The sequence below is a fragment of the Triticum urartu genome, chromosome 2A (assembly GCF_056163025.1).
Source record: "Triticum urartu cultivar PI428250 chromosome 2A, HENAU_Tu73, whole genome shotgun sequence".
Classification (NCBI taxonomy): domain Eukaryota; kingdom Viridiplantae; phylum Streptophyta; class Magnoliopsida; order Poales; family Poaceae; genus Triticum; species Triticum urartu.
Genome location: NC_141874.1, coordinates 757,917,127 through 757,929,173, shown reverse-complemented (window position 1 = coordinate 757,929,173; position 12,047 = coordinate 757,917,127). Strand labels below are relative to the sequence as shown.

At 43.6% G+C, this 12,047-nt stretch overlaps 3 protein-coding genes across 3 annotated transcripts; 1 reads left to right on the top strand and 2 right to left on the bottom strand.

The window, feature by feature from the left end:
• Nucleotides 1-5,611: 5,611 nt before the first annotated feature.
• Nucleotides 5,612-6,154, bottom strand: LOC125534553 (cysteine proteinase inhibitor 8-like). The gene has a single exon (XM_048697748.2). It carries the CDS (start codon nucleotides 6,088-6,090, stop codon nucleotides 5,704-5,706), a length of 387 nt encoding a protein of 128 aa, XP_048553705.1. The 5' UTR covers nucleotides 6,091-6,154; the 3' UTR covers nucleotides 5,612-5,703.
• A 1,228-nt stretch (nucleotides 6,155-7,382) lies between these two features.
• On the bottom strand, nucleotides 7,383-9,114 carry LOC147987892 (uncharacterized). Its single transcript, XM_087542536.1, has one exon. It carries the CDS (start codon nucleotides 9,112-9,114, stop codon nucleotides 7,801-7,803), a length of 1,314 nt encoding a protein of 437 aa, XP_087398662.1. The 3' UTR covers nucleotides 7,383-7,800.
• Nucleotides 9,115-9,781: 667 nt separating this feature from the next.
• Nucleotides 9,782-11,695, top strand: LOC147987891 (uncharacterized). Its single transcript, XM_087542535.1, has 2 exons — nucleotides 9,782-9,808; nucleotides 10,946-11,695. Exons 1-2 carry the CDS (start codon nucleotides 9,782-9,784, stop codon nucleotides 11,693-11,695), a joined length of 777 nt encoding a protein of 258 aa, XP_087398661.1.
• The last annotated feature ends 352 nt before the right edge of the window (nucleotides 11,696-12,047 follow it).

Here is a 12,047-nt window from a genome sequence, read left to right as displayed (position 1 = left end):
TCACTAACATGACTCTAATATCACCATCTTCATACCTCAAAACAATCATAAGGAATCAAACTTCTCATAGTATTCAATGCTATATATATTTAAATTTTATTATATCTCCCTTGGATGCCCATCATATTAGGACTAAATTCATAACCTATCCAAATTACCATGTTGTTTAGAGACTCTCAAAATAATATAAGTGAAGCAAGAGAGTTCAATGATTTCTATAAAATAAAGCCACCGTTGTGCTCTAAAAAGATATAAGTGAAGCACTAGAGCAAAATTGCCTAGCTCAAAAGATATAAGTAAAGCACATAGAGTATTCTAATAAATCATGATTCATGTGTGTCCATCTCAAAAGGTGTGTACAGCAAGGATGATTGTGGCAAACTAAAAAGCAAAGACTCATATCATACAAGACGCTCCAAGCAATATACATATCATGTGGCGAATAAAAATATAGCCTCAAGTAAAGTTACCGATAGATGAAGACGAAAGAGGGATGTCATCCGGGGCATCCCCAAGCTTAGGCTCTTGGTTGTCCTTGAATATTACCTTGGGGTGCCTTGGGCATCCCCAAGCTTAGGCTCTTGCCACTCCTTATTCCATAGTCCATGAAATCTTTACTCAAAACTTGAAAACTTCACAACACCAAACCCAACAGAAAACTCGTTAGATCCGTTAGTAAAACAAAATCCAATTCTTGCATGTAGGTACTGTTCTGAACTCATTCTTATTTTATATTGGTGTAATATCTACTGTATTCCAACTTTTCCATGGTTCATACCCCCCGATACTAGCCATAGATGCATCAAAATAAGCAAACAACACAAAGAAAACAGAATCTATCAAAAACAGAACATTCTGTAAAGATGCGAATTGATGTAAAACTTCTGGATCTCTAAAACTTCTGAAACGTAGGACAACGTGGGCAATTTGTAGATGAGAAACTTGTAACAATTTCAAGAATTTATCGCGCTCCACTGACCAGAAACAATTCTAATACTGGACGCAAAAGTTTCTGTTTTTCAGCAAAACCAATCTACTATCTTTCAAATCATCCCAAAGGTCTAACTTGGCACAAACACTAAATTAAAACTCAAAAAAAATCTAACCAGAGGTTAGATGAAAAATTTATTGAAAAACAGAACCAAGGAAAGCAAGAACAAAAATAAAATTGGGTTGCCTCCCAACAAGCGCTATTGTTTAACGCCCTTAGCTAGGCAAAAAACATAGATCTAGATATTGCCATAATAACAATAATAAGGCATATCACGTATGGTCATCTCATACTCCCTCGGTTCAGCAGCAAGCTTTCTTTGTGGTAAGAAAAAGTAATCAAAAGGGCTAAATTTAATAGGGTAAGGATCCCTAAGATCAAATTCTGGAGGAATTGGCTCCTCCTTCGGCCCCTCGTATTGTATGGTCAGCTCATCATTGTAAGCGTTCTTTTGGCAAAAATTCATGAGCTTATTTTCGAGAGAGAAACCTAATCCGTTATTTCGTATAGCAAAATTATCATTAAGTTCAGAAATTCTCTCAACTAAAACATCGGTATGGACCTTTTTTCTTAAATTTTTGTTATAAGCAACATGATCAAGAGATTGTAAACGCATTATTTCTTCTTGATTAAAGAGAATCCCCTCTATGGGAGGACGACTAACATCTATTTTATAATGCGCAAAAATTTCACTAGCTTCCTTCATAATGAATATAAACTCATGAGCTAGAAATATGGTAGCGGCACGTTTAACAGAAGAATGCTCAATATTAGAGTACTCTAGAAAAATCCTTTGTATGCACGGATGCATTTGAACAAATTGTCTTTCAAGTTCAATTACAAGAAAAGTTATAGCATTCACGAGACTATTAGTTTTATGGGGAATAGATCCACCTAACATGGGTAGCGCACCGGCACAAGTAAATAAATCTTGAATAACCCCTTTTCCAATAATATTGCTGCTACCTATGCGAAGCTTTTTAGTGTGCAAGATAGTAGATTCTTCATGAGGATCAATATTAGCAAAATTATCCAGGTTTTCCTCATTATTACTACGATCTTTTTCAACGATAACCTCCCTAGATTCAGACATGATGGCAACAAACCTGTCTAGCAAATGAATGAACCGAAAATAAATGAAAAAGACAAACGGAAGAAGGGCGAATAAAAAGGCAAATCTTTTTGTGTTTTTCTGAAAACATTTTTAAAGTGGGGAGAGGAAAACGAGAGGCGAGTGGCGAATAATGTAATGCAAGATATGAGAGTTTATGATTGGTACTTGGTAGGCTTGATGTAGATCTTGACTTGGCGTGGATCTCCCCGGCAACGGCGCCAGAAATTCTTCCTGGTACTTCTTGATCTTCCATTGGTTTTTCCCTTGAAGAGGAAAGGGTGATGCAGCAAAGTAGAGATAATTATTTCCCTCAGTTAATAACCAATGTATCAATCCAATAGGAGAAGAACGCGCAAATCACCAATACTTGCACGAACAATCAAAAACTTGCAGCCAACGCGATAAAGGGGTTGTCAATCCCTTCACGGTCACTTGCAAAAGTGAGATCTGATAGACATAGATAAATAAAACTAAACAAACTATAATTTTTTTGGGGTTTTCATTTATAGATCTGAAAGTAAAAAATTGCAAAATAGTAGATCGGAAACTCATATGATGGAAATAGACCCAGGGGCCATAGGTTTCACTAGAGGCTTCTCTCATGAAGGCAAATAATACGGTGGGTGAACAAATTACTGTCGAGCAATTGATAGAAAAGCTCAAAGTTATGACAATATCCAAGGCAATGATTATGTGATATAGGCATCACGTCCGTATCAAGTAGACCGACTCCTGCCTGCATCTACTACTATTACTCCACACATCGACCGACTCCTTCCTGCATCTAGAGTATTAACTTCATAAAGAACAGAGTAACGCATTAAGTAAGATGACATGATGTAGAGGAATAAACTCAAGCAATATGATGTAAACCCCATCTTTTTTATCCTCGATGGCAACAATAAAATACGTGCCTCGCTACCCCTACTTTGTCACTAGGTGAGGACACCGCAAGATTGAACCCAAAGCCAAACACTTATCCCATTACAAGAAAAACCAATCTAGTTGGCCAAACCAAACCGATAATTCGAAGAGAACTACAAGGATATCAAATCATGCATATAAGAATTCAGAGAAGATTCAAATAATATTCATAGATAAGTTGATCATAAATCCACAATTCATCGGATCTCGACAAACACACCGCAAAAGAAGATTACATTGGATAGATCTCCAAGAACATTGAGGAGAACATGGTATTGAGAATCAAATAGAGAGAAGAAGCCATCTAGTTACTAGCTATGGACCCGTATGTCTGTGGTAAACTAGTCACGCTTCACCGGAAGGGCAATAGAGTTGATGTAGATGCCCTTCGTGATCGAATCCACCTCCAGCAGGATGCCAAAAAAGGCCCCAAGATGGGATCTCACGGGAACACAAGGTTGCGGCGGTGGAAAAGTGTTTTCGTGGATGCTTTTGAGGGTTTCGGAATATTTGTGAATTTATAGGACAAAGAAGTAGGTCGGTGAAGTCACGAGGGGCCCACAAGGTAGGGGGCGCGCCCACTGCCCTAGGCTGCGCCCTCCACCCTTGCATCCGCCTCGTGGCTCTTCTGACTTGCACTCTAAGTCCCCTGGGTGTCTTCTGGTCCAAGAAAAATCATCGTAAAGTTTCATTCCGTTTGGACTCCGTTTGATATTCCTTTTCTTTATACTCAAAAATAATGAAAAAACAGAACCTGACACCGGGCCCTAGGTTAATAGGTTAGTCCCAAAAATAATATAAAATAGCATATTAATGCATACAAAACATCCAAAACAGATAATATGATAGCATGGAACAATCAAAAATTATAGATACATTGGAGACGTATCATTGCCAAACATAACAATGTTGTGCAGAAATGAGGAAGCGACTACAAGTCAGTGGACTGAAAACTATTTTGGGTCAGTTGCTCATTTCAGTCGAGCCTTCTTCCAGACAACGACCTCACATTATAAGCTACCGTCTGCATATATGCACATAGTAACTCCTACTCAGTCCTCCCCCTGTGTACATAGTAGTTCTACACAGTTCTATCCCTACACTAGTACTACTACACAATGTTGTCACTATAAAGTAGTTCCTAGAAGCACGTCTACACATGAACTAGCTTGGCACGTTGGCTGGCTCGCAACCTGCATGCGCGATCGCACTCACTAGCGACGCTCGTGCTAGTGGCTCTCATCTTGTTGCTCAAAAACATCGCCATGGTTTGGAGTGTTTAGATAAAAATGCTACACCTACATGGATATTGCTAACGATCTCCTATCTCGTTGGTCCAAAACAGTGCCATGGTCGGGGGAGTTTCTCTAAAATATGTTACACCTACATGGATATTGCTACTGATTTATTGTATCCTTGGTCAAAAACATCACCACACTCGGAAGTGTTTCTCTAAAATGCTACACATACAGAGATATTTCTACTGATCATCTTTACAGTGAAATATGCTTTCTTCCAACCACAGAACTCCCCCTATTTCCTAATTATTAGCAGAATGCTATCTGGTCAGATTCCAAGGAGTTGGGCAGGATTATGAAGAGGTTGTCCTTCCTCCGGGACCGCAGGATTACCCTAGTTGAGGTGGCGCACATGTTCCTACGCCGCAATGTCCAAACTCTCTAGCCCTGAGCTCACCCCATGCGGGCTTATCTGGGAAAGACGACGACAACCACGCCATAGGAGAAGATTTTTATGGTATGTTCTCCTCTTTTTTCAAGGGGAAGGCTATGGATTTTCCCGTGTACGACGTTTGTTTTCTCATTTCTTAAGCAAAAATTGAATAGTTGGATCTTTACTCACCCATGTACTTGTTGACACAAAAGTGGCTCTCCTTCTCGACTGAGGTCCGTACTTCTAAATTATATGGTTTTGCATATTAACTAACTACCTACTCATTGCTCGCTAGGAAATTTATAATAACATGGTCGATTAAGATCCATAGCCTGATTTCCAATGGCACATATGTATTTTTCTCCTCCAGCCACCAAACATTTCTTTCTTGAGGCCAGTGACTACTACCGTCCGAGAAAGACATCCCTCTATGCACCCAACCCTAGTGTCACCCAGCATAACACACAGCCCTCAAACACTAAGCCTAAATAACTGGTAACCTTTAATTACTCTCCTCCGTCACCATCACATTAAGTCCACTCCGCATCATCACCTCTAAAATTTCGCCAGTACCGTGACGGTGGTTGGAGATTGGAGGTATCATTGGGCGGAGTTAACTTATACTAGATGTATATAGATTGATAGATGTATTATTATTTTTCTTCATTTCCGTGTCATAGAGATGTACTTATCCTTGGAAAAGTTGAATGGTGTCCTGGAAACCATCCCACTGCTTATAGTAGAATGATCGATCTAGTGCTAATACCGTGTTTTTATTTCATGACTCTTTGGCATTGCATTGTATTGCAGTTATAGATCTCTGCAATTGCAAGTTATATTTAGTTGTTCCATTTTCTGCTCTTATCATTGTCAAGTTGTAGATGTATGCTATTTGATATGTTACAAGCATGGCAATGCAAGAGGATAAATTATTAGTCGATAAAAAAACAGTTAACAAATCTGCAACATCACAATTATTACTACCGAAGTTATTGCTACCCGCCTATTTCACCTTGGCGAATGAGAGGAGCTGGCGTTTGTGAGTCCACTCCTGCTCGTACACCTCTGCCTTGTACTTATCATCTTTCCCGCCAATGTCTGATGCGTCGATGATGAGTTTGTAGTTCATTCCAGAAACAAGTTGTTGCCTGCCACTCACCACCTTGTTGAACTTGAGCACGTAGTTCACGTGCTTGCCGAACTCCAACACCGCCCAATGTCCGAGCTCCTGGATGTGTTGGTCATTGATGTTTCCAATTGGTTTCCATCCATTCTCTATTGCTGTGTTCCACAATTGGTTACTCATCCGTTCCCCACAGCCTGTGGCGGGTGAGCCAATGGCATAGAGGAACACAACAACGATGATGAGGAGGAAGCTAGATGTCCTCATGGTTATTGGATTGTCTAATGGGGTTCTATATCTTGAGATAGTTATGTGGGACTTTGGTGAGTTGGTGATGTGAGTCGATCCAAAACAAGTGAGATAGGTGTGCTTAAATAGACATTGTTATAAGGGGCAGCCATTAATAGGATGCTTATCCAAGTAGGCATTTACAATGGCATTTATGACAACCTTTTATTAGGGGCCAAACTTTATTACAAATTTAATCAATTGGATCCATATCCAAAGAATTTGACCTACTTAAACATAGAAATGTTTAAATACATGCTTTCTAGATGGTTGTATTTCATAGCCGGGTAGTAACTAGTTCACCCACTAACAAGTTGTGACTAATATCTTATCCATAAAATGGTCAAAATTAAAATAATTTGCCTTATGGGTAGTAAAAACCTGTATTTAAACCTTTGTATGAAAATATATCTAGATTTCTATCATGGAAATACTAATAGTAATAATTATACAATTTGTTTTTAAAATTTCATAGATATTTTTTGAGTAATACTTCAACTATTATCTTGGTGCCAAAATTTGGGTTGATTCGTCACACAACCACTTATCTTTCTTGTGCTTGGAAACTTGAGTATGATATGAGCAATATGAAACGTGTGGATCTTTATTAAACCCAAATGATAAGTGGCCCATATGTGGTACGAAGCAACATGGTCCTAACGCCCCTATTATCATCCATTTTGCCACATCAAATGGATAACATCAGCAGATTTTGTTTTTGTTTTTTAGACTTCAAAATGTATTATCTCCCAAATAATAAATTTGATTACAAATCTATTTTCATCGTTAAATCTGCCTCGACGAGATATTCAAAACTAAATCCCATATTGCTATGTTTCGACGATTTTTTTGTGCCAAAAGTTGCCATGATATTTACATTGAAATTGTCATAGTGTTTACACTAAAGTTGCCATGATATGTTTCATCTATTTTTCTTCTTCTAGATTTTAAAGCTGCCATTTTATATCAACTAATTTTCACAGCAAATTTTATGAATGGATCGTGGAAATTTTTAGTAATTAACCACGGTGAAATTAATTCATGGATCATGGCAATTTTTATTAATTCATCATGGAAAATTTAGTTTAAAAATCATGGCAACTTTAGTTTATAGATAAATGGAAATTTTAGTAGTTTGACCATGAAATTTTAGTATTTGACCAAGGAAATTATTTTTGGTATGAACCATGGCAAATTTTAGTGCATGTATCTTTGCAAATTTAAGTAATTCACCATGGTAATTTTAGTGTATGGTTCATGACAAATTTGAGTCATTGACCTTGCATTTTGAAAATAATTAACGACGGGTTTATTTTCTAATTATTAACCTTCATGCCTAGAAGAGAACTAACTAGATGCTTCATTTGGTTGTGTGTATAATTGGTCTAGGGGTATAAGATATATCATACGTGTTTGCTACTATTTTAACATGAAAGAAAAGTAGCGGATATGTTACAACATATACACATATTGCTAAAATAAATAATTCTATGAGGCAGCGGTAACACACACAGAGACATGCATAACATGTTAAAGATTAGGAATCATCCGCTTCTACGTGGTGTCAAAACACATCATATATATGCCGAAATTGCAGCCCGAACCGAAGGAGATATATAAAAATACCCAAGTAATCTCATAACAGCTATCTCTGTTTTAAACATTCCATCCCTCTAAGATGAATCTTCTCTAGAAACTTAGGTGTACCAACTTGCTCGTACGCAAGTCACCACAATGACAACAATCGTATATATGATAAACAAGGCCACATGTGCAATCATGGCAACCATTAGCACACCCCACGGAAAGTGTTAGGAACCTTTCGCCGCTAGAGAGGTCGTAGTACAAAGGAGAATTATCCTTGAGACGCCGACGACGTACAATGGTGTCGCCCACAGCAGTAGGTATGGCCTTGTAACTCACGGCAATAGTCTCCCTCACATAGACAGAGACATCATCGTCCTCGATGCAAATTCCATGGTCAATAGTAGTGAAGAGAGTATTACCTCCGATGCTTGTTACTGGGACAATCTTGCCCATGATAAGATCGGCTACTTTGTAGACGATCATGCGCCCCTCTAAAAGTGGGTTAGCGTCGTGACCAATTAGTAGGATCTCCGAGACGCATTCTTCCATGCTGAACCGGCCTCTGATTTTGTCATTGGGACACGTGGCAATCAACCTTGGCGGCAACAAATAAGATGATATTGCGTGATGATCAAGGCGGGGTGGATTGATCTGCAGAATATGTTGTTTGCCACCATATGTGGTGGGAGAATCCAACACAAATAATTTCCGTTGGGATGATATTGTATGGGAGTAGCCTTGGAGGCTCCAAGTCGAGACACTCCATTGCTGGTCCTTGGTAGTAGCAAAGAATACTCGTGGTATAATATAAAGCTTGATCATGACGGTGACGACTCCATCAATACTCACGCTCATGGAGGTGACACCACTGAAAGCAACATGTCTCCTGCCATTTGACATATCCAAGTTGGCCCTTACCAGGGACATGAGCGGCGGTAGCTCCACAAAGTCGCCGGTGAAAGGGTGGAGGAGCCGGATCGCGGAGGTGTCTTGCTTCTTCTGTTGCAAGAGGAGGAGGCCGTCGACCGAGTCAAGGACATAGCTATTGATTAAGAGCGGGAGCGAGGCGCGGACGAAAACTCCTGTGGAAAGATTGAAGAAACGTTTCTTGCCGTCAGCGGGGTGAAGGCCGTGACCCTCAGGCAGGAGCAACCACCTCTTGGGGTGGAAGCGCGGGTCGACGATGCCGTGTCCCCGCGGGGCGACGGTGCTGGACCGCCAGTGGGCGCACACGGCTCGAAATCGGACATAGTCAAGTAGATCTAGGGCCAGCACCTGCCAGCCGACTAGACGAACCAAATCCGCCTGCAGAGATGACCACGGAGATGGAGACACGTCGTCGTCGTCGGAGCTGGCGGCGGATGAGGCAACATCAGCAATGGCTGATGCGTGGTCGCGGTAGGCGGACGATGACATCGATCGGTGGATTGATGATTGATCGCACGGCGGGCGTATCTTCTTGTGTCTTTGTCTCGAAAAAAAGGAGAAGATCGATCTGGTTTTTCTACCCTAGCTGGCTGTACGTACCGAGCCGAGGGATAGACAGTAGCAGAGAGGCACGCAGAGACAGCCACGAGGAGATCAAACCGATGGACCGGAACTCGGCAAGGCAAGGATTACAGGACCAAGTAGGCCAAGAGTAGGCTGATTCACGGATTAACAGTGCGTGCATATACAACTTGTGTATTTTACCGGCCAGACAGTTATAGATGTATATATACGTAGTACTATATACTTGATTAATGCATATCCTCGCGTGCGCTAATGTACATTATATGGTAAACGATTAGGTTCAGCCGGCCGATCGCTCGCGCCTCCATCGATTGAGTGGCCGTTGGATGAAAAGTTATCATACAGTGCTTCAAAGTTGGAAAACGTTTCACGCCAGCGCGCCCGCCGAAACTTTGGTCTGTCGATTGCGAGCCATGTGATCAAGCCCCCATTGTACGTCTCGCACATCACCCTGGCCCACCTTATCTCTCAGCCTAGCACGCTGGTGGCCACGCTCCTCATCTTCCTTCTTCGGATCCCGCCGCCGACTAGCCCCAATCACGGCTAAAGCTCGAGAAGGCGACACCCATGGATGACGGTGCTCCTCCAGGGCAACCATGTTAGTGTGCTTGCCGATGGCCTCGTCGATATGCTTGCCTTCGGCGGGCCTCGTTGATGGCGGTCGGAGCAGCGTGGGAGGCGTCAGCTTGGGAGCGGGGGCTCGGAAGGAACAAATGAGGAGACTGCTCCCGGCAGCCTCGTCGGATGATTTGGATAATTCCCGAATTTATATAGGCAGTTTTATTGTTGGCCCATCCTGCCTTATGTGGATTATCTCCACTGGGGGATTATTCGCCCTACATGCAACGTTGTTACTGTATTGTGAATGCGACAACCGGGAGAAGAGGGCCTCACCGACGGGCGACGGCAGGCCGGAGAAGGGCACGCGTGCGTCGGTGTCGAACGCCGCCGACCCTCCCATCCCATGGATGGCCCCCCGAGCCCCCCGACGCCACCCGCGAGATATCCTCCCCTGAATCACCTGCTCGAGGCTGAAATGCGGTCGGCGCGGCGACGACGATAGGCCCGTGACGCACGTGCTCCTCCCGCCGCGCAACTCACGGCAGGCTGCCTCCGCCGCTGGCAACCTCCTCTCCGCTGGCAACACAACGAATCCCATCGAGGTCCGCTCGCTGAGAAACTCGATGGAAACAGCGGTATCACACACACGTCCTATGGAGAGAAACTGAGAAAGATAGCCGAGAGGGGGGTGGGATGTAGTGTTGTCGTTCGCTAGCATTTCCAGTCCAGCGAACGACTCGGACAAGATGGCGTGTCCCTCACAGGTGGTTTAAGATATGTGTTTTTGATCCAACGGCTAATAGGTCGGTCGCTGCCTCGCTGGGAACACCTAAAAAATCTGACGGCAACCAGATAAGATTTCGCTTTTTTTAGGATAAAAAATCCAGCTAGCTGGGCTTTGCATTTGTATCCACGAGAGGGGTAATAGCAAAGTGGGTCCAATTCTGCCGAGAAATTATGACCCGGCTCAGTAATCTTTGCCGATCGACTCGAGCTCCGATCGGTTTGATCTCCTCGTAGCGGAGTCGTACGCAGTCTGCGTCTCAGCTGTCCCTCGGTACATAGAGTAGAGCTAGGGTAGAAAGACCAGATCGATCTTCTACTTTTCGAGAGAAGAGAGAAGATATGCCGTCTGCGATCGATCTACCGATGTCATCATCACCATGGAGAGAAGAGAGAAGAGAGAAGATATGCCGGCAGCTCCCAAGACGACGTCTCTCCATGGTCGTCTCTGCACGCAGATTTGGTTCGTCTACTCGGCTGGCAGGTGCTGGCCGGAGATATACTGGACTATGTCCGATTCCGTGCCGTGTGCGCCCACTGGCGGTCCAGCACCGTCGCGCCGCGGGGGCATGGCATCGTGGACCCACGCTTCCACCCCAAGAGGTGGTTCCTGCTGCCCGAGGGTCACGGCCTTCGCCCTGCTGACGGCAAGAAGCGTTTCTTCAATCTCTCCACAGGAGTTTTCGTCCGCGCCTGGCTCCCGTTCTTAAGAGATAGCTATGTCCTTGACTCGGCCGATGGCCTCCTCCTCTTGCAACGGAAAAGCCAAGACACCTCCGCGATCCGGGTCCTCCACCCTTTCACCGGCGACTTTGCGGAGCTACCACCGCTCATGTCCCTTGTAAGAGCCAACTTGGACATGTCCGATGGCACACGACGGGTTGATTTCCGTAGTGTCACTTCCATTAGCGTCACTGTTGATGGGGTCGTCGCAGTCACGATCAAGCTTTACAATATATCACGTGTATTCTTTGCTACTACTAAGGACCAGCACTGGAGTGTCTCGACTTGGAATATCGGATGGTACTCCGAGACAATATCATCCCAAGGGAAATTATTTGTGTTGGATTCTCCAATCACATATCGCCGTGAACAACATATTCTCCAGATCAATCCACCCCGCCTTGATCATGACTGTTAGACTTTGTAACGTAGCCCAACTGTGTAATATGTATCATGTATCATTATAAATATATGTGATAGGCCACCCCTGAAGGGTTGAGCCAGTTCCCACAAATCCTACGTCTAATATGGTATCAGCCTAAACCTAGGACCTACTCCACCTCCGTCTCAGCCGCCGCCGCCGCCGCGCACCAAACCCTAGGGCCGCTGCCGTCGCCGCTGCAATGACTGCTTCCGCCTCCAACTCTGCCAGCTCCGGGACCATACCCGCATCGTTGGCCGCCCTGCTGAATCTTCCTGCCCGCACTGGTGCCTCGCCGACGCCGCACTTCTTCAGCACCGCGGCGGTGGGTTCGCTGTTTTCCGCCCCG

Excerpts from the sequence above, each read along its gene's own strand:
- LOC125534553 (XM_048697748.2), bottom strand. The coding sequence starts at position 6,090 with ATGAGGACATCTAGCTTCCTCCTCATCATCGTTGTTGTGTTCCTCTAT.
- LOC147987892 (XM_087542536.1), bottom strand. The coding sequence starts at position 9,114 with ATGTCATCGTCCGCCTACCGCGACCACGCATCAGCCATTGCTGATGTT.
- LOC147987891 (XM_087542535.1), top strand. The coding sequence starts at position 9,782 with ATGACGGTGCTCCTCCAGGGCAACCAT. Across the intron at positions 9,809-10,945 it reads TGCTCCTCCAGGGCAACCAT|AGAGAAGAGAGAAGATATGC; the intron begins GTTAGTGTGCTT and ends CATGGAGAGAAG.